The 22,994-nt window shown below is 40.1% G+C and overlaps 1 protein-coding gene across 9 annotated transcripts in view; it reads left to right on the plus strand.

Annotated features, from left to right (window-relative positions):
* The window catches only part of DMD (dystrophin), a 2,142,101-nt gene that overhangs the window by 1,769,828 nt on the left and 349,279 nt on the right, over positions 1 to 22,994 (plus strand). For all 9 annotated transcript variants that reach the window (XM_062183372.1, XM_062183374.1, XM_062183379.1 and 6 more), the window contains 2 exons: positions 16,343 to 16,463; positions 17,081 to 17,349. In XM_062183372.1, the coding sequence (XP_062039356.1) occupies positions 16,343 to 16,463; positions 17,081 to 17,349 (390 nt within the window). The remainder of the gene's footprint in view (positions 1 to 16,342; positions 16,464 to 17,080; positions 17,350 to 22,994) is intronic.

A 22,994-nucleotide genomic window follows, 5' to 3' on the forward strand; every position in this document is an offset into this window, starting at 1 on the left:
AAACTTCCCTCCCACCCACAACCCTCCCCTTTCCCGCTCCCTCTCCCCTTCCAATCACATCATGATTCATTTTCAATTCTCTTTATGTACATATCCTCGTCTTAATACTCTTCAGAATCTTCTCTAAGCCCTTGGAGAAGATTGAAGTCCTTGGCAAGAGCGCAAGGTCCTATCCAGCGGGCGGGGCCTTCACCATCTCTTTCCTTGCCGCTCTTTTCCCTTCTCTTTGGACTCCAGCCACACTGCCTTGTTTTGATTTTTCCAGGTCTCCATATTCCTGCCAGGCAAGGCCTTAAACATACTAACCTTATATCTTAAATTCTTTCATTTTTTTTCTTTAAAGATTTATTTATTTATTTATTTGAAAGACAGAATTACACTGAAAGAGAAGGAGAGATAGAGAGACAGAGAGACAGAGACAGAGAGACAGAGCTGGTTCACTCGCTGATTGGCCTCAATGGCTGGAGCTGCGTCAGTCCAAAGCCAGGAGCCAGGAGCCAGGAGCCAGGATTCAGGAGCTTCTTCCAGATCTCCCACATGGGAGCAGGGGCCCAAGGACTTGGGCCATCTTCTGCTGCTATCCCAGGTCACAGCAGAGAGCTGGATCAGAAGTGGAGCAGCTGGAACTCGACCTGGCACCCATATGGGATGCCAGAACTGCAGGCAGCAGCTTTACCCGCAACGCCACAGCACCAACCCCTTAAATTCTTTATATTCAGACTTATTCCCTCATAATATCGTTAACATCTAATAATCATTTACATCCTGGCCCAGTCACCTGTCATCATGCAAGCTTTCCCCTAAGGCCCACATTTGGCCAGATCTCCCTTTTATATCCTCTCATCACACTGACTTACTTCTGTGACATAATATTCTTTGATATTATGAATGTGCGACTACTTGATTTATATCACTTGCACTAAACCATGTGCTCCAAGAAGCTTTGGGAAGGGGTGGGGAAGTGAGATGTCCTTTTTATACAAAGCAGCTTATAAAGTACCTAGGATATGTTAGACACTGAACAGATAAGGGAACAAAGAAAGGCGGAGTGGGAAGCAACCAGTAACTAATATTAACCTTTTCATTCTCCTCTAGGCTACTGAGTCTGAGGGCTGGGAGAGAAAGAGTACCAGGGGCCTTCAAAAAATTTGTGGAAAATATGGAGAAACTATATACAGATTTCACATTTTCTTGCACAAAAATAGGCTTATGTTTTAATTTCATTTCCCAAGGACTTTTTGAAGGACCCTCACAGGGAGTGATATACCTTCCTTCTTGATAGGATTTTTCTGTTTGTCCCCAACTCAGTGTCATTACATAAAGTGTTGTTGCTTTTTACATGAGACAAATCGCATTAAAATGTCAAAGTGGAAACTATGATCAAAAGCTGTTCACTTCTTTATTTTCTATAAATCAGATTATTTGAAAAATAGGAAACTTGTATTTTCTTTGTACTTCTACTTAGATTAATGGTAAGCTTTTTATGGCAAAGTATCACGTCTAATGCTCTTTTTTGAAAAAGGAAAATATTCAGTCGCTCTCAATTACTATGATGGAGAGATGTATGCTTTTCTTGGCCGTAAAATTCCAAGATAGTCCACACAGGTAGCTGGGGACTGCAGTGTCCGTCCCCAGAGGAATTTTCACACCCATGAGAGTGGATCTCTGTTCCCCAAACCAGCTGGGCAGCATAACAACAGCAACTGAATGGCTTTCAAGACTAATTAATAAAATAATGCTCCATATGTGGTGAAATGTTATAAATAATTAAAGCTCAAATGCGCCTTAGCAAATATAAACTGACCAATTTTTATATCTTTTGAATACATTATCCTGGCTTTTATAATTCCTCATTACTTGCCTCACTAGACTGACTCGTTTTCAATTAGTGTGTATTATTCTGGTCCAGATATATTTTTAAAATTGACTTCCTTTGTTTTACTTGAGCAGTCACTAAAGTGATATTTATTACTTGTCTACTTGTGTGATTAACCTAGCAAGAGTTTTAAAGGAGCAAATCGTAGTGGGGAATTTCTAAGGACAACTGCAATAAAGCATGAGCTTATTTAATTCCTTTCCTTCTACTCCAAATCCAAATGGAGATTAGGCCTTGATTATAAGAACACTGTAGGTAATGACTTTTTGTTTGCATTTTTACTAATGAAATTGTTTGTCATTAGTTTTTCATCTTTCCATTTAAATATCTTTGTAATCCGCTCCCAAGAGACCATAAGGACACCTTCAAAGCTTCCTGAGATTTTTCTGGTGAAGATTTAGATGGAAGTAATCAATACATACATTATTAAAACAGTGGACAGAAAGCCATTATTGCTTGGATGCTGTTGACAAATGAAAAGGCTTGGATAAAGTAGTTTACTTGTACATGTGTCAGGTCATATATTATGCATGTTCGATTTCCCCAGAAGTCACCACAAAGTGAGGGAGAGGTTTAGAAATTCAATGAAGTTGTCCTGAAATCATGTTGTAGATTATACATTCATTTAGGCTAATTCTGTTATCAATGCTGGCCTGCTAGCATCGGGTACATTTTCATGTGTGTGTTAGCTTGATGAGTTCTCTGTGTTTTCTTTAAACAGAAAGAGAAAAATGTCTTTGGGTGCCATTTGTAAATGTTAAGATTTAAGTCAGCTCTCTGTTAAGAAAAAGGCATTCTTCCCTATCCCCTTGGAAAAACAACCGAGGGTTGTGATAGAGTGATTTATTCCAACCAACATTTGATGGCCTGACCTCTTAGAATGTCTAAGCAAGTCTGCTTTCCCTGCAACGTCTAGTTATGTCTATATTAAAATGTCTTCTTAGGTCTGTTGGGGGAAATAAACATCTTTCTGATCTATTGTTTTCAAATTTTTATTTATTTGAAAGAAAGAGAGAGGGAGAAGGAGGGGGAGAGAGGGGGAGAGAGAGGGAGAGAGGGAGAGAGAGAATATGAGACTGAGAGCAAGAGCGAGGAAGATCTTCTATCCCTAAATACCAGCAAGGGCAGGGCCTGGACTAGGCTACAGCCAGGGGCTGAGAACTTGGTACAGGTCTCACACGTGGTGGCAGGGACCCATGTACTAGAACCATCACTTCCTGCCTCCCAGGGTAAGTGTTAACCAGTTGCTGGACTTGCAAGCAGAGCCAGATCTAGAACCAAGACACTCCAGTATAGGATGCAGATATCCTGAGAAGTTTCATTTCTGTGCCAAATGCTTACCCATGATCTATCCTTCGTCTCTAACAGTGTACTACGTTTGTACAAAATTGATATCCTACGCAGTCATATTTATGGATGCTGAATAGAAAAGAATTATTTTTAGAAATGCATTTCTAGGCTTTTGAGGAAATCTCCTGAAAACTAGCTAGATCATCAGAACTTAAGAATGGAGTCATTGAGGAATTTCTGCCTTTCTTTAATGACTATCACAAAATAAACTGAGTAGTTTAAAAATTCACTTTCGACCAAAGTTGTCTTTCTCACTTTTCAAAATATTTTGATATTTTGACAAATACTCTTAAAATATATTGCTATGTGTTTTCGCTTTTACAAAGTACTTTTTAAAAAAGATTTATTTATTTATTTGAAAGAGTTATGGAGAGGCAGTAGCAGAGAGAGAGAGGTCTTCCATCCGCTGATTCACTCCCCAGATGGCCGCAGTGGGTGGACCTGGACCCATCAGAAGCCAGGAGCCGGGATCTTCTTCCATGTCTGCCACGCAGGTGCAGGTGCCCAAGGACCTGGGCCGTCCTCCACTGCTTTCCCAGGCCATAGCAGGGAGCTGGATCAGAAGTGGAGCAGCCTGGACTCGAAATGGTGCCCACATGGAATGCCGGTACTGCAAGTGGTGGCTTTACCCGCTGTGCCACAGTGCTGGCGTCTACAAAGTAGTTTCACACACATTATTCTTTTAATTGCAAATGAACCCTTGTACTTTCTCTGTGTTCTTCCTTCTCCCAAAAGTTTATTTTAGGAACAGTTATAGCATAACTAAGATTCCTAGAATGTGTTGATTCTTTCAGTAACTAAATAGTGAGTACCTAGTCTACTCCAGGGACTAAGGATATAATATTGCACAGAACAAGTCCCTGCTCCCATGAACATTCATATTTTAGTGACGGAAATACACAGTAATTCAGTAAACTAACATATAAAACAGTGTCAAGTTGGAGTAAATACTACAAGGAAAAAGTAAAGCAAATATGCAAAAAGATGGGAATGTTGACCTTTCTGAGGATGTCATATTTGGACAAAGACCTGTGTGAGTGAGTGAGCCAAGAAAAACCTTAGGTGAAAAGTATTCCAGGAAGAAGGGGCTGCAAATTTGAGAACCCGTGTATGGGAACATGTTTGGAATGTTCAAGGCAAAGCAAATTGGACTGTGTATTCTCAAGGGAAATAATGGAAGTAGGCAGTGGTAAGTTGTAGAGAAAGGCAAAGGCCAGATCACCGACAGTCTCGCAGGCCATAGTTTGGAGGTGGATTTCATTCTGTGTGTGATGAGACATCACTGGAGCACTCTCAGCGGGGATGATGTGATCTGGTTTATGGATTCTGAAGTTGGTTCTGCCTTCTAGATAGAGAACTGACTACAGGAGGAGTAAAATGGAAAGCACAGAGGAAGTCAGAAGGGGGGTGAGGTCACCTAGGAAGAAAATACCAATGACTTTGAGTATAGTGGGAATGGAAGTTACAGTGACAATTGATTTAACCCAGGATGCATTCTGAGGGCAGAACTGAGAAAACGTAAGATCGGTGGGATGTAGAGTGTGGGAGAAAGTCAAGGATGACTCTGATGTCTATGGCTTGAATGAACAGAAAAACGATAGTGCCAGTTATGGAGATGAAAACCATATGGAAATGATCACGTTTGAAGGTATGTGCGTGAAGTGAATCAAGTGTTCCATTTTTGGATCATGGTGATAGACAGAGACAAATGGTATGATTCAGAAATCATTCACCACCTAAACTTGACAATCTGAAATTTTGGCTGAGCATCTTAAGAAGTTAATTTGTCATGATGTTTCTTAATAATCCGTTCACTTGTTCTGTCACTTCAAAAGGAATTACCCAAGTTTAGAGTCTAGGCTAAATGACCTAAGACCCAATTCCTTAAATGACCATGGGAATAGACTGAGTTTTCACCATTGATTTTTCAAGGTCAGTTCAGAACTTAACTTTATTGCTGGTAGGAAGTGACTTCCCTAGTGGTTGTTGGAAGCAATCCAGTGTTAGGTTTGAGAGTCAAACATCTGTTCAAGATGTGATGTGAGCACTAAATTATTCCTCCACAGAATCACAGAGCTACAGGTAGGTGAGATTCTACTTGAGCCCATGCCTTTGGGCTCAGAAAGTACAATTGAAAAAGACTTCAGAAAAGGAATCTCAACAAGGCACTTGTTAAACACATTTTTCTATTAAGTACTTAAAAGTGTTTTCTCATTGAGTACAATTGGTTTTTTGAAAGATTAATTTCTGTCTTGAGATATTTCCGTTTACTTTTCAACTTTGCTTCAGATAGATTTCACTTCACTCATAATTTTTTAAAAGGTTTATTTATTTATGTGAAAGCCAGAGAGAGGGAGGGAGGGAGGGGCAGAGGCAGAGGCAGAGGCAGGCTCTGGGTAAGTTGTAGAGTTCTGCTCAACGACATAGGGCCTATAGTTTACAGTGCTGATTTGTGCAGTTAAAAATTCTAAGAGGCTAGATCTGACGGCAAGTGATCTTTTTTTTAAACAGTATTTTTTTAAAAAAGATTTATTTATTTATTTGAAAGTCAAAGTTAAACAGAGAAGGAGAGGCAGAGAGAGAGAGGTCTTCCATCCGCTGGTTCACTTCCCAGTTGGCTTCAACGACCAGAGCAGTGCTGATCTGAAGCCAGGAGCCAGGGGCTTCTTTGGGGTCTCCCACTCAGGTGCAGGGGCCCAAGGACTTGGGCCATCTTCCACTGCTTTCCCAGGCCATAGCAGAGAGGCAGATCAGAAGTGGAGCAGCTGGGACTTGAACCAGCGCCCATAAGGGATGCCGGAACTGCAGGTGGCAGCTTTACCCTCTATGCCACAGCACTGGCCCCAGTAAGTGTTCTTACCACAGTACAAAAGGATGATTACAACCTTTTCTGTTTAGCCCATATCCCGTTTTCTTAGCTGCTCTAATATTAGCTTTCTCCAGTGACTATTAAGGGAAACCTCTGTCTTGCTGGTTTGTGTGCTGTCGCCTCTTTCAAATTTCTTCCTTCCATGACCCTCTGTGCTTCTTGCTGCCAGTCTTCCTACCACCCTGCCATTTACCACATTTCTGGACCCTTGTGCTATCCCAAGATCTGGATTTTGAATTCACTGGGTATTGATTGTCCCTAAGTTAGCATTTGATATGGTATATCTTATATATTTGAAACTCAATAAATGTGGTGGCTCTTTAAATGGGGAAGGTCATTTTGGTGACAGAATGTATTCATAACTTTCTTATATGACATAAAAAAACATAGGATGTGTGCAGACAAGGTAGAAATAATATGGAAATTAGAATGGTACTATATCATGAAAAAGAAACTATTGCGTACTGATCAAATTACAGATGTGAGTGGATTGATGTTCTTGTACTATGCCCACCCAGGAACTACTTGCTGAACACAGGGAGTGTTGGACCACTCTAAATTCTAGTTTGTCTTGTGTTTTCTCCTCCACTAGCGAATGCTGCGACTAGTGGAAAATCTCCAACTGGTCAAAGCATAGAACTACTGAGTATTTTAACATAAATGTCTTCTTTAAGAAATCACTAAGTTAACAAAGGCAGAATATCAACACCTCTTGAGAAGGTTTCACCCAGTGACTCAAAGGTTACTTCAGCTTAGACGTGGAGCACAGATCCACAATAAGATTTCTCCATCTTTTCCAACTGAAAGCATTAATTTTTCTTTAATAACTCACCTGCAAGTCTATTTTGTATGTAAATAAACCTGGGCTCCATGTAACATGTTCTACTTTTCTAAGTGGATGGTCTATTTTTGATTTAATAATATTTTTTATTTTTATTTACTTTTTATTTTTTACAGGCACAGTTAGAGTGAGAGACAGAGAGAAAGGTCTTCCTTTTTTCTGTTGGTTCACCCCCCAAATGGCCTCTACAGCCAGCATGCTGCGCCGATCTGAAGCCAGGAGCCAGGTGCTTCCTCCTGGTCTCCCATTCAGGTGCAGGGCCCAAGCACTTGGGCCATCCTCCACTGCCTTCCCGGGCCACAGCAGAGAGCTGGACTGGAAGAGGAGCAACCGGGACAGAACCGGCGTCCCAACCAGGACTAGAACCTGGAGTGCCGGCGCTGCAGGCAGAGGATTAGCCTAGTGAGCCGCGATGCTGGCTGATTTAATAATATTTTTGATGATGTACTATGTACCAAGTTATTGCTATAATTGTTATCATTAGTAATGAGGCTTAACAGTGATTATCTCAAACTGCCACCATATAGTAGGCCCATGGTCGATTAATGTTCTAAACGCATTTATTATAAAATATCACAACTGCAAGTTAGAACTTCAGGAAGATGTTTAGCAAACTCCCACATTTTACAAATGAGGGCACAAAGGCTCGGGGAGATTTGATGAGCTGCAGGAGATCAACGCAGCCAGATTCTGGCTTAGGCCGGACTTGAACCCCAGGGTCCTTGCCACTCAGGGGCTACTTCATTGGCTTCCCAGGAGGGTTCCTTTAAGTTCTGCTTCCAAACATGGGAATCCTGAGTAGTCATTCCATCAGACTTCATCCTGAAGCACACACACAGAGCCTTGCTACTTCACTGGGAATATGGCTAGAATTCAGTTCCAGGAAAACGATACATGATTGAAAGATGTCTGTGTTTTGAAAATCAAAGGCTTTTGCTGCCATTCATATTAATAGGATCCTGCATCCCCTGTCTCCAGGAGGAGGCGAGATGCCTTTTTTCCCTGCAGCGTCAGTGTCTGTGCCCAGAGCCCTCTGTTGTCCCTGTCTTTGGGCTAAGTCACACAAGTCAGTATCACACCCTCAGGGCAGTGTTTGGCCTGGCAGTTCAGACTTGGGTGGAGATGCCCACATCCCACATCAGAATGCCTGGATTCAGTCTCCAGCTCTGGCTCCTGATCCCAGCTTCCTGCTAACACAGTCCCGGGAGGCAGAAGTGATGGTCCGAGTAGTTGTGTTCCTGTCACCCGTGTGCAAGACTTGGACTCAGTTCCCAGTTCGTGGCTTTTGCCTCTAGCGCAGGTGCCTGTGGGCACGTGGGGAGTGAAGCAGCAGACCGGACTGCTGTGGCTCCCCCTCTTCTGCTCTTCCCTCTCCTCCCTGCCTCCAACCAGTCAGTCACTCATTCTCACTCATCATCCCCTCCATACCTGCTTATAAACTACATCTATTTATGGCATTCTTAGGTGTTTCTGATAATATACATCTTTTCTTTTTTTGGAAGCAGGAAGAACAGAAAAAACAATCACTGGCTTGACTCTTCTCTAAGATTTCAAGAATTTTTAAAAAGTTTCTGATTTGCTTCATGGTCCTTACGGTTTTCTACTTATATAGCTTAAAATCATAATTTAGGAATTTTATTTCTTGTTATCACTCACCTCAGTCTGGCTTAAAAAATGGATGGCCTTAGGTAAACCCTAACTTATCTCCACCTCAGTTTGCATGAGTGAAAGGTTCATAGTAGGTGCAAATATACCTACTCAACCAAACTATTGACTCCCTAAGGACACAGATCAAGTTTTTACATCTTTTCTAAATATACAATAGGTTCAGAATGAATATTTTTGAATGAATTATTTAATTATTCGACATTTGGTTACCCAGTGACTCAATATTTGTGATAATAATTTAACATACTTAAATAAATAGATTTACCTTAGGATTTTTCAGTGCTGCAATATTGAAGAAACACGTAATAAAATAAAAGTTCGTTTTGTGAACCGGAAGGTGTAGAAGGAAAAGTATCAATTTAGTATGCCCAGTTTTTTCTCATTTGCATGACAGAATATTGTTTCATTTTCACAGAACTGCTCTAAGACTTTAGTAATTGCTTTTTTAAAAAAAGATTGATTTATTTATTTGAAAATCAGAGTTATAGAGAGGCAGAAGCAGAGAGAGAGGTCTTCTATCCACTGGTTCACTCCCCAAATGACTGCAACAGCCCTAGCTGTGCCGATCCAAAGCCAGGAGCCAGGGGCTTCTTCCAGGTCTTCCATGTGGCTGCAGGGGCCCAAGGATCTGAGCCATCCTCCACTGCTTTCCCCAGGCCATAGCAGAGAGCTGGATCAGAAGTAGAGCAGCCGGAACTAGAACTGGCTTCCATATGGGATGCCGGCACTGCAGGTGGCGGCTTTATCCGCTATGCCACAGTGCCAGCCCCAGTAATTGCTTCTAATTATTCTACATCACAACTGGGGGCTTTTGGGTCTATCTTTGAAAGGTGGAAAGGGATGGTGCTGTGGCGTAGTGCGTAAAGCTGCCACTTGAAGTGCTGGCATCCCATATGGGCACCGGTTCGAGTCCTGGCTGCTCCGTTTCTGATCCAGCTCTCTGCTGCTATGGCCTGGAAAAGTTGTAATTGGGGCCATCTGGGGAATGAACCTGTGGATGGAAGACCTCTCGCTCTGCCTCTGCCTCTCTGTAACTCTGTCTTTCAAATAAATAAATAAATCTTAAAAAAAAAAAAAAGGAACGTATAGGGAAAAGGATGTGTTTTACAGAGAATCAGGAAGTAATTATCTTAACATTTGAATACTGACAGCTAAATGTTGAATATATTCTGCATGTGTTTGTAAAAGGCCTGTGTATCTGATATCTTTTTCTATCTGCATGTGAATGAACTAACTTTTCTGGTTTAAAATATTTACCATAACTTTAAGATAAAATAAGTGTTGTATGTGAATATATGTTTTCCCAAACCTCACTCAAACAGGGTGTCCTTGAGACATTGATTATCAGTCAAGTCTCTTGACATAGAATTCTGTTTGTTTTAAAATGTCTCCACTTTCCTACCTTTCAAAATGCAAGGAGCTATATTATTATAACATGTAGTTTATAGTAAGTTATTAGTTATTGAAAATTGAGTTCCCATTATGTTATTGCAGAATTGTCATTTTTTCACTACATAAGCCTATCTCTTTTAAAAATTTGTTTTTATTTGAGAAGCAGAAGGAGGGAGAGTGTGACAGAGACAGAGAAACAAAGAGCTGCTAATTCACTCTCCAAATAGCTGCAGTGTCTGGAGGTGCCAGAGACACAGTCCAGGTATCGCACATGTGTGGCGGGAACCCAATTGTTTGAGCCATTACCACTGACTCACAGGGTATACATTGGAGGAAGCTGGAGTCAGGGGCCAGAATTCAAACCCAGGCACTCCTATGGGGGATGCAGGCTTATTAACTGGTGTCTTAACCACTAGGCCAAATGCCCAGCCCAGTCTCTGTCTCTTGAACTCCTTGGTATAAGGACCATTGATGGGGACCAGTGCTGTGCCATAGTAGGCTGGCATCCTATGTAGACACGGGTTCATGTCCTGACTGTTCCACTTCTGATCCAGCTCCCTGCTAATGTGCCTGGGAAAGCAGCAGAAGATGGTCCAAGTGCTTGGGCCCCTGCATCCACATGAGAAACCCAGATAAAGCTTCTGTCTCCTGGCTTCAACCTGGCCCAGCCCTGGCTGTTGCAGCCATCTGGGGAGTGAACCAGCAGGTGGAAGACTTCTCTCTCTCACCTCTCTCTCTGTCTGCAACTCTACCTTTCAAATACATAAATAAAATCTTAAGAACAACAAAAAAAGAGGACCATTGATGCCCATTATGTAGAATAGTGTCTGGTATATAGCAGGACTCACAGTTTATCAAGTGAACAAATGGAGGATGACTTTTAATATAACCACTTTTAAAAATGATTTATTTATCTTATTTGGAAGGCAAAGTAAAAGAGAGGCAGAGGCACAGAGAGAGAGAGAGAGAGAGAGAATCTTTTATCTGCTGGTTCACTCCCCAAATGGCTTTAAGACTGGGACTGGGCCAGGCCAAAGCCAGGAACCAGGAGCTTCTTCTAGGTTTCTCATGTGGGTGCAGGGGCCCAAGCAGTTGGGCCATCCTCTGCTGCTTCATCAGGCCATAAGCAAGAGCTAGATCAGAAGTAGAGCATCCGGGATGCAAACAGGCACCCATATAGGAGGCCGGTGCTGCAGGCTGTGGCTTACTTAACTCATGGAACCACAGTGCTGGCCCCATCATGTAACCATTTTTAACATGACATATTATAGTTTTTTTTTTCCCACAAAATGACAAATATTATCATTTTGTTCTTTTTTAAATCTTCTTGCACAACTGTTTCTCGCTTTTTCTGCTTGAGTTCTTACCTTTTCAGTACTTAGTCTATGACTTCCTAAACTTTGAAGAGACAATCCTCTTTTCCTTCTGTTTTCTTAATGTCAGGCAGTAATGTGAAAATAATAGTGCTATGTCTTTGTAATGACAGAACTTCCTTTGTCTTGTCTTTAGGCTCATTTTAATCAGTGACTCATATTTAAGAAATGAACAAGGCAGCTATGACGGAGCTAAGTTCTTGGCAACAATTTGAGGGGCAAACAAGTAGTCTCTTATAATGGATGGTCCTTAACCTTGAATTACTTACTTCTCAGTTTTAAAAATTTGTATCATCAAATAGTGTCTTGGGGGGCCGGCGCTGTGGCATAGCAGGTAAAGCTGCCACCTGCGGTGTCGGCATCCCATATGGGTGCCGGTTTGAGGCCTGGCTGCTCCACTTCCGATCCAGCTCTCTGCTTTGGCCTGGGAAAGCAGTGGAGGATGGCTCAGGTCCTTGGGCTCCTGCAGCCACATGGGAGACCTGGAAGAAGCCCCTGGCTCCTGGCTTCGGATCGGCACAGCTCTGGCCATTGCGGCCATCTGAGGAGTGAACCAGCGGATGGAAGACCTCTCTCTCTCTGTCTCTCTCTCTCTGTCTCTCCTCTCTCTGTGTAACTGTGAATTTCAAGTAAAATAAATAAATCTTTTTAAAAAATAGTGTCTTGGACTTTTTAAGTTTGATGAGGTCTTTAAGATCCATTTTCTTAGTTTGTAGTTCCTGCTCCAACAATTATCTCCACTTTCTCCTGTCTAAATCATTAATATATCTTTCTCTGCTGGAATCACCAACTGTACTAGTGTTCCTGGGATTGTCCTAGTTTTAGTATTGAAAGTTCAGACTCCTGAGAAAAAGCCTCCGTGATGGACAGACTAGCGTGGTTGGTCACTGTCCTGCTGGCGTGCATTTCTCAGTCTGTTTCAGATCCCTCTGCCGTCCTAAAAGGAACACTCCTTCCTTTCACCTTGTCCTCCTCTCTGTCCTCCGATCACATCTTTCTCTTTTCCGTCTCAGGAAAAAATATGTTCAACAAATAGTTTTCAGTTGAAATACCTACTCGTGCTGGCACTCACCCCTCAAGTCAGCGGACTGCTGCGGCCTCTGCTCTCCCCAAGGCTGGTGAGCGGTTTTCAGTGTGGAGCTGCCTTTGCTCTCCGGTTAGCATTGCTGGATGCTGCTGGTGACCTTCCTCCTCTCGGTACTGACAGCTCGGCACTCCTGATTTCCTCCAGTCTCTCTGCCCATCCATTCTTGTCTGTGCCCATTAACTTGTTTTTTAAGGGAGAGAAAGAGAGTTTCCATCTGCGGACTCGTGCCCCCAAATGCCTGCAATGGCTAGGGGCTAGGCTAGGCTGAAGCCAGGAAAAGGAAACTCAATCCAGGTCTCCCATGTGCGTGACAGGTGACCAACTACTTGAGCCATCGCCGTTGCCTCCCAGCATCTCTGTTAGCAGGAAGCTAGAGTTAGGATTCAGACTCTGTTGAAAACAGATATTCTGATACAGGACATGGGCATCTTAACCACTGGGCCAAGCTCTTCCCCCCTCCCCAATTATCTTTTGACACTTAAGTACACAATGGGTATTAGCTGAATGAGAAAATGGCTCCTAAATCTCATGTTCTTCTCCCCAAATATCAGACCATTATTTCATTGAGGAAGGAATATTACCTCTCCAAACTCAGCATGTCACCCCCCCCTTTATTCTGTTCCTATACAGAACACCCCTGCATTGTACTCTTGGGTTTTTCATGTCAATCTTTGTTTTATCCTGAATGCACATGTGACGTACTCTTTTTTCATATTTATTTATTTGAAAGTCAGAGCCAGACAGTGTGGAGGATGGGGGAATCTTTCATGTGCTGGGTCACTCCCCAGATGTCCTCTATGGCCAGGGCTGGGCCTGGTCGGAACCAGGAGCCAGGAGCTTCATCCAGGCCTGTTATGTGGGTGTAGGGGCCCAAGGACTTAGGCCATCTTCCACTGCTTTCCCAGGCCATTATCGGGGAGCTGGATTGGAAGTGAAGCAGCCAGGACTGGAACCTGTGTCTGTATGGGATGCCAGTGTCCCAGGCAGTGGCTTAACCCCCAATGCTGGCCCCACATGTGACGTCTGCTGTAGTTACTTTATAGTCAGTGTTGTTGTCATCCTCTCCCTTTGTCCAAATCCTTACCTCTAATACTGATGAAAAAGTTTCCTTCATGAGTGGCTGGTACTCTGTAGGTGAGAGACCAGGGGAAAATGATTGATTTCTGCTTGGAAAGGAGAAGGAGGCAGCTCTTCTCTCCTCCTGAAAGGCTCTCCTCGAAAACAGAATGAGCCTGGGTGCTGAACTCCAGCTCCCTCAGCAGCCAGCACCATTTGTCTCAGGTTTATAACCTAGAAATGGCTCCCAGGCTCGAGAGTCGTATTTTCTCAAATGTAAATGAATACCCAGAGAGATAGCCACTCCATTCTTTTTGATACTTGGGAGCTTAACATGGGAATCTACCCTGGAACATAATCATTTGGCCCTCTTGGATGTGTGAAATTAACGAGACAAATGGCTACAGATCTCATTCCCATGGCATGAGAAGGTTCTCCAGAGGCTAGAGACTTTTAGTAGTTGTGACTAAGAAATCCATGCTATAGAAACACTAGCCTACTTAAAATACTATATATGCCATATTATATTATGTGCTATGTCTCTGCACTTGGATTCTCCACGGTATCAGTTGCCTATCAACTCCAAATGGAGAAACAAGTCAAAATGATAATTGGTTTCAAGTTGGGAATTTAAAATATATGAAAAAATACAGGAACATAAGAAGTACATGCACGTACACACAGTGCTTGCACATACACAAAAATACAGATTTCAAGTAAAATATTACAGGAAAAATCAGCCTTTTACGTAAGCAGAGTAACTATCCTGCCTACTCTATTTAATTTCAAAGGCACAGTAATATCCCACAATAAAGAAGTTACTTCCCTATCCAAAAGCTGAATCCTAATATTCCACTCATAGAGCTCCATTAGTTTGATTCAAATACCTTGCCTCTTTCTACAGAAGTGTAAATAATAATGGAATATGAATCATTTTGCAAAGGGTAAAACTCAGTATTCTTTTGAATGGTGAATACCACTGAGGTTTTATTGATAAATTTATTGATAAATTTATCAATAAATATACTTCTGCAGTACTTCCTTAGCACAATGGTATATCTGAAATTTAAAGGAGAATACCACTAATTTTTCTCCCAGTGACAGAACAAGGCTTACGTTCAGTAGTCAATAGAACTAGAAATAAGACAGAGTTGGAAAAAGATAAAAATGGTTAAGCCCTAGGACAGGGCAATCATCATTATTCCTGTTTATACATAGATACGTTAGTACTGATGTTATACTTAATACTTTTATTAATACTTTCCCTTCTGAGATTATGTTAGGGTCTCAGAGCATCTATTAGCTTATCCTTGCCTCACAGTAACCCTCTTAGCACTCAATTATACTCAGTAAGTTCATAAATTTATTGCTTTCACTCTTCTTGTGGCATATTTGTTTTATCCCTTGTTTTGACCCAGAAACTCCTTGAAGGCAAAATTAGGCATTTTGCTTTTCTCTTAATCCCTTGTATAAAGAAAGATTAAGGATTAGAGATTAAAATTGGGAACCAGCCTAGATGACCTCAAGAAACCATTTTAGGTCAATTCTATTATAGAAACTTGTTCCTGCAATTACTACTTCTATAACAACTCAGAACATTTATTCTATTGTCATAGAGGTCAAAATGGAAGATCTCACAGGAAATATTTAGATGTTATATTGTCATTGGCTGTATTTCATTGAAAGAGACTATGAATGATTAATTGACCAACAAAACTGTGTATGGGTGAAATGGTCATTTATACATTAAAGCCATTGTCTGTATTCCCACTAAACTACGGTCTTTTTGCTTTTTACTTGTTACACCTCTTACTTGATGAAGTATTGAGGCTTTTTACTGTAACATAAATTTAAAATGTATTATCTCAAAAGCTAAAAAAAGAAATATGTAGAAGGAAGGAGGGTGGGAGAGAAATATCATTATGTTCTTAGACTAGTATCTATAAATCACATTGAATCTGTTAAAAAATTAATTAAAATGAAAAAATGGATAATCTTTGTTTTTTAAAAAAGTTATTCATTTATTTGAAAGGCATTGTAAAAAGAGAGAGTGAAAGAGAGATCTTCCACTTCCATTTACTGGTTCATTCCCCGAGTAACCACAACAGCCAGGGATGGACTAGGCCAAAGCCAGAAATTCCATGCAAGTGTCTTACATGGGTTAGAGGGACTGAAGCACTTGAGCCATCCTCCACTTCTTTCCCAGGCATGTTTGCAGAGGGTTGGATTGGAAGCAGAGAAACTGGGACTCAAACTGACACTCTGATATCAGATGCTTGTATCACAAGTTGCAGCTCCACATGCTATACCACAATGCGTAATCAAATAGGTACTTTTTTGAAGCTACTGAGAGTTTAGCTTCTTTTACTCTTAGTGCACTATTTTAGTTAACCACCAGACACTTTGTCCAAATTAACCGGTGATTGTCAGTTGCATTAGTTGTAGGCTTCATTCCAGGCTAAGTTTCTTCAAATGGTCCTTAAGGCTTCCAGGTATGTTCTGGATATGCATTCTGTAAGGTGTGTTTATTTCTGCATTAGCCATGCCAGGGTTTTGCAATGTATACCTTCCAACTTGAAGTTATATAAATAAAGCACTTTTATCTTAAAAGCTCCCCACTTGTCTCCAGAATAGTTTTTCAAACTCGGTGGTTTCTGAAAGACCAGAAAGACCTGAATAGCCTTGTTTATCATTTTATGACTATTGGTTTATAAATAAAAGAGATAGAAATTGACCTGGGAGTTTCATAAACAAGTTCTGAGCACCCTGGATTAATTTTGAGAAGAACGCCACAAGCCAAATAAGCATTTCTTTTCATCTCATTTCACAGGCCTTCAAGAGGGAATTGAAAACTAAAGAACCTGTAATCATGAGTACTCTTGAGACCGTACGAATATTTCTGACAGAGCAGCCTTTGGGAGGACTGGAGAAACTCTACCAGGAGCCCAGAGGTAATTGAATGTGGAACTGTAATAACATATTGATGGAAGGATCAGTGGTGACAGAGCAGCCTGTCCATTCTGGCTGCCAGGGTCTGGATAGTGCTCGTATTTTCCAGGTTAAATAGAATCAATTCATATTAAACATAGATGTTGAAGAAGAATAAGGAAGCATAAACTACCATGCATAAATCTGTTTGCACACTCATAAATAAACATGAAAAGAGATTAGCGATGAGTTCGTGGAACATTTAGAAAATAGTAAACAAAGGAGTTTATCTGTGAGGAGGAATCCTATTGTCACAAAGACTACAAGCTTGTTTTCCATTTAAGAGCCTGACAAAAGTAAATTAGAGCTTGTGGGGTGCATCCTAACATTTTTCTCCTCAATAGCTTAAATGAATCTTGGATTTTCCGATTGATATAGGGTAGAACAGATTCACTCAGGAAGACAGACTTGAGCCGTGCATCGTAATTTATGTCAAAGTGTAAAAGAGCCATTAATCAGTAAATTGGCCTCTCGTTAAACTGTACTCTTTCTTTCTTCCAGTATGACCTTTCTGACAATGTTTAAAAAAAAAAAACCACAAATGAACGTGGCCTAAAACCTTGTCATATTGCCAATTTAGAGCTGCCTCCTGATGAGAGAGCCCAGAATGTCACTCGGCTCCTACGAAAGCAGGCTGAGGAAGTGAACGCTGAGTGGGAAAAATTGAACCTTCACTCCACTGACTGGCAGAGAAAACTGGATGAGGCCCTTGGGAGACTCCAGGAACTTCAGGAGGCGACAGATGAGCTAGACCTCAAGCTGCGCCAGGCTGAGGTGATCAAGGGATCGTGGCAGCCCGTGGGCGATCTCCTTATTGACTCTCTCCAAGATCACCTGGAAAAAGTCAAGGTACCGTCTGCTACTTTGCTTCAGAGCCCTTTGGGCAACTCAAAAGCGGTTCTGACCAGAACATGAGTGCAGCGGTTTCTTACTGCCAAGTTAAAAATAGGGCCCTTTTCAGCAAGAGAGATCAGTCTATCCTTAGCAAATTTAAATTCTGCCTTTCATGGTGTTTTCCCCAAAACAAGATAGTAATCAAATCATTTGCCCATCTTCAATAATATAAAATGAAGTATTAAAAAGTTACAAGACAAAAAATCGTTGGATTTTGTTATTAGGAAATTGATTGTACTAAAATAGTCTGGTGTGTGTGTGTGTGTGTGTGTGTTTTCTTTGTTTGACTTAGTATCGGAATAGAGAGCCATATAACACTTAAGCAACAGCCATGAGTCAGGGTTTTGGCCTTTTTGCTAACTAAATTATATGACTTGGGTACGTTATGGTACTGTGAAATGAAATTGGTAATGCTAGTCTTCCCCTAGAAGGCAATGCTTGTAATACAATTTCAACTTGCATTAGCACTCTGCAGATGGGACAAATCATTATACCAGTATATTTGGAATACTCCTGTCTATGAAATCAAAGTTAAATGCCTTTGGAGCACAAAGGTGCTATATAAATGTATATATTCTTTCTATAGAGAGAATATACATATTTAGGAGTATAATTCTGAAACAACTTGTGGCACGTTTTGTTTACTTATCTAATGTCAAAACTGCAGAACTTCTCCTAGAATGAAATCTAAAATAAGTTCTTTCATGCATTCAGGATATTTGCCAGAACTCTCATTCTGGAAGTTCTCATCTCCTTGGCTTTCATGGCATTGTTCAGCCTACGTTCTTCTCCCTCCTATGCTTTCCTAAGTTTTTTTTTTTTTTTTTTAAACCTCGATGCACCCTTCAAATATTGGTATGCCCAAGTTTTTTGTCTTATTCTATTTGTATTGTTTAGATGTTCCCAGTTTGAAACAGCTTAGATGGTAGCTGTGTTAGTCAGCTTTTCACTTTGGTAACAAAATACTTGAGAGAAGCTACTTATGAAGGAAAGAGATTTATCTTGGATCATGGTTTGGGAAGTTCACAGTCCAAGATCATGTGGGCTCCATTACTGTGACCACCTGGTGGGGGTAGTGGATGGTAATGGCGAAGTGCACATGGAAGATGATCACATGGAAGCCAGGAAACAGAGAGCTCGGCTTGACTTGGGCTTTTATAACCCTCTTAAGAGAGCTGCTTTTAGGGGGCATGGCCCCAGTGACTAAGGACCTCCCACCAGGTCTGCCTCCTAAATACCGTAATGGGATTAAGTTTCCACATTCTTAACGCCAGCAACTTATGACTTTGGTGTCTAAAGTCCTGCAGACTTTGTAAGCCGAATCTTGTTCAAGCCATAGCAGTGAAGAATCTCAGTCTAGGGTGTGGATATCTCTTCTGATCTCTTAACCCATATAGTGGGTTCATTTGTTCTCCTGTTTTCCAGTCTCCTACAGCTGTCCAACTCAACCTGACTACCTTCTGTGTTTCCTGTTTCAGTTAGTGAGTCATAAACCAACAAGTTTCCTAGGCTAGAAACTTTAGGTTCATCCTTAAAACCTTCTACATTTTCACTGATTGCATATGATTGCTCATTTTACCCCTGACTTACTTTTTTTTTTTAAATTTTTCTCTTCTTTTTCCAACCAAATATCCTTTTCCAATCCCCAGCATCTTTTACTTAGATGATCACAACTTGCATCTTTAAATCCCATTCCATAATTGGTGTGCCTGGCCTGTCATAAATACCAAATTGAATGACTGAATAAATGAACGGACAGTTTCTTTACTGATATCTCTGCATTATCTAGATTCTTCCAACACTCATCCAAACTCTTAGCAGAAGAATACCTCCCTAAGGAGGAAGTCTAATGAATGAAGACGATAGGTGGCCCTTTTCTTCCTAGTCCTGGTTAACTTCTCAACTAGAGCTTTCATCCTCCTGGGCATTAATGCACTCTGCCCATGCCACCTCTCTTACCTGAACCTGCTGTCTTGTCTCTTAACTGCCTGCCTCTGCCATTGTTCTTCTCTGTCTGGGTCATCTCAGGCTGCCTGCTTGCTGAACTCTCACTCAGCCCTCAAAGCCCAAACCAAATGTTGCCCATCTTTGTGGTATTCCCAGAGTGTCTGCCACACCAAACTCCTACAAAGCAGAAGCTGCTGCTCTCGGTTCAATGCATCGATCACCAAAGATGCTTAAATTGCCATGCTTAAATTTCATATATTGTAGCAACTTACTTACTCTTGTTCTCCCAGAGATAGTGAGGTTCCTGAGAAAGAGGATCCTGCTGTGCATCCTTGAATACCGGGCTCTGAGGCCAGTGAGAATGACTTACAAGGAATCTCATTTAGTGCCTTCATTCATTCATTCATTGAACTGTTTAGGAGCCAGTATGTAATGTGCTAGATATGTGCCATACAAGATGCACATTTGGACTCTGCCCTCATTAAACCTGCAATGTAATGTTGAGTTCAGTAGTTCTTTGTTAAAATGGCAGGTGAAAATTCAAAAGAAAATATTAGAAATTTGACTCTGTTCCTTCTAAAATCCCTTCTACCTCAACATCCTATTGCCTGTTGTCTGACACTTAAAGAAATGAATAACATTATATACTTAAAATTAAATTGTTTCAAAATTTATTGCCTTTTATCTGTTCACAATCAAACATAGTACTTTTGTGCAAAATTATACAAATAGTTACTCTAAACTGTTCTCCAAAAATGATAAATATATTTAGAAAAATGCCCCAAAGGGACTAAATTAGTTAATAAGTCAATTAAGTTGCTGAATATATAGATTATAGAGTATGCATAAAGGATTCATTTTTATTCAGATGTGTCACTGAAGAGTACTTGTAGGATCCTGAGGGTAGATGGAGAATGTATGCAGCAGGATTTCATAATCAAAATTAACTAAGCATGGAACAGTTCAAATATTCCCTGGTCTTTATCCAACCCTATTTACAATATCCCTTTTTATTTCTGTTTTATTTGTTTTTGATCTTAAAATGAATTTAATTTCTCATACCCTAATTGGTAAGACTCTCATTCTGATTTCAATAATGGGAAAACACATAACATTAAACATTAAATATCCCTTTCAAAAAGTTATATATACATATATATGTAGATGTGTTTACCTTTCTCAGACATAGATACAATTAACTTATGGTACTTCTCAAGACATGTGATAAGAGATTTGATTGTTGAGAAGCTTATCAGAGTAATGCTCAGAATTTCACATTGAGAAAAACCAAGTATATTTCCTCTGGACAGAAAATATGAAATATGATAGGAAACATGAGAATTTTATTTTCACATTGGCAAGCAGGAAGCTTGCAACCATGTTCATGCAACTCTATCTTCCCCTACTGCTTTTCTCCTCTTAACCCTGGTTATAAAGTTTTTATTCTTATTTTATTAATTCTGGAATATTTATAACTTATATGAGACAAGTTGAAATCCTTGCTTATATAGGAGATTTATAAAGGTTGTAATTCTTTCTTATAAAGTTAGGGATGCACGGATAGACAGAACCATCAGAAACAGAGCAACTCTAGGAATGGTTCAAAATTATGTAAGTTCTGTAAGCTCGGAATAAGGGAACCGCGGCTTCATAATGAATGAGGTCTACTGCCTTTAGTAGGAAGAGGAAAATTTACTAATGTTTTGTTCATTGTCATGAACTACAAATGAATTGTTGTATGGAGGCTTTAGATGTTGTTTTGGTAAAAATGCTTTGTGTATTATGTAAGCCTTTGATCAAGAAAAAAAAGCAAAAAAGATGTAACCCTCCATAAATTTGGAATGAATGCATAACCAGGGCTTTATCTGGGTCTCAAAGCACGTACTTGTGATGTTCAAAAGCATCTGATTTTACCATTAATATCTGGGAATACCTCTATAAAGAGGCATATTATAGTAAAGTCTTATTATATACTTTTAAAATATAACATTTATTTTTAATAGAGTAGTCATTGTTGGCTTTAACAGAGCATAGAAAATAAAATAGGAATTACTCATCTTTTAAATTCTGTCCAAATTATTTGTTGGATATAAAAGCAATTGTTTAGTTCATGTTGGAGAGCTTCTTGCTTAGCTAACATATATTTCCTGCTTTGTTTATAAAACTCAAAGGAGATCACTTAGGACACTCAAGTCAAACCGCTTTCCTAACTCAAAGGGTCTTATTTCAGCTAGCTGTCTGTGTGTGTGTGTGTGTGTGTTTCAACAGCCCCTACCTCCACTTCAGCAAATAGAACCCTCCTTTATCACGCTATTCCCATCCTGCCTTTGAAACTTCTGAAAAAGCAGAGTGGGGTAATTGTTTCAGACATCTGCTTAGCATACTTTGAAGTGCATATAAGTTCTTTTTCAGTTTCATTTGAACCCCAGCTGTCTTCACCGAAGTCTATAATCAATCTGAATTAAGTTGTCCTACTTCTCCTAATAAGTCTCTTATTAAGTTCTGCATCAGCCTCTTAGGGAGACTTAAAAGCTAATTCATGTAGAATTGCCATTTTCTACTAATTCATTTGTCAGCTCTCCAAATTCCAATGAAAACAATTGCAAAGACTATTAATTTGGCTCTTCATAAACAACTTACGTAAGTGTAGTATACATTGGAACCACGCAAACGACTTAAAACAGTGGGTGGGAGGAAATGAGTTGGTGACATTCTTTTTGACTGTTTTGAGATGCCTTCCACATCTAAAGCATAAAGATATTGATTTAATAAGAGAAACATCTTTTCTGCTTTCACTTTCACAAATAAGATAATTACTGAGTGAACTTTGCTTAAAGATAGGAAAAGGCTTTGGAACAGTCAGAAAAGGCACATGTTCTTTTTATTGTTCAACTTATTTTAATTTGGACTTTTTTGCATTCCTTTGATGGGCTGTGTTAAAAGGAGGAGCTAGAATTGGTTACCATTGTTACTGCAATCAAAGCAGTACAGCTACTCTTGTGGTCACGGGACATTTAGGAGAACATGGGTTATCAAAATGTTCAGCTAATGAGTTCATCTGACAAGATTCTACTCAAGAAGTGTTTAATTAGACAATAAAAATTTCTCCAAAGAATATCATCCTTCCTACTGTTTGAAAACAGCCATATCAAAAACTGATCCTTTAATATGCCAATCCTGTTTACTGAGGATTTATTCCAGAAGCTTTGTTTGTGACTGGTAATAATTATAAATACTTTTCCTCAAGAGTCTTAGGTAATAAAAGACTACTCAAAAAAAAAAAAAAAGAACCTGAAGTAATACACTCTCAGTATTAAAGGATCTAAAACTCATTCATTCATCCATCTATGATATGCTTAGAACCTATACCCAGAGAAGTCTGATCTCATTATAGAGTGTGAATACTTAATTTATGTCATGTATAAAATTATATTGGGGTTGTTTTAATGCTTTCTTGGCTTTCCTGGGAATATTGTTATTTAGTACCAAGATGAGGGAGCAAGAATTTTTAATAGCTTATGTGTGTGTATGCTTGTACCACATTAACTAGAATGTGTAAAATGTGAGAGTTGTTTATTTAATGAAATTCCATATTTCCTAAGAAAATGAACTCATATAGCCAATATGAGGCTACTTCAACATATTCATGGAAA

This window comes from Lepus europaeus, chromosome X (genome assembly GCF_033115175.1).
Source record: "Lepus europaeus isolate LE1 chromosome X, mLepTim1.pri, whole genome shotgun sequence".
Lineage (NCBI taxonomy): Eukaryota > Metazoa > Chordata > Mammalia > Lagomorpha > Leporidae > Lepus > Lepus europaeus.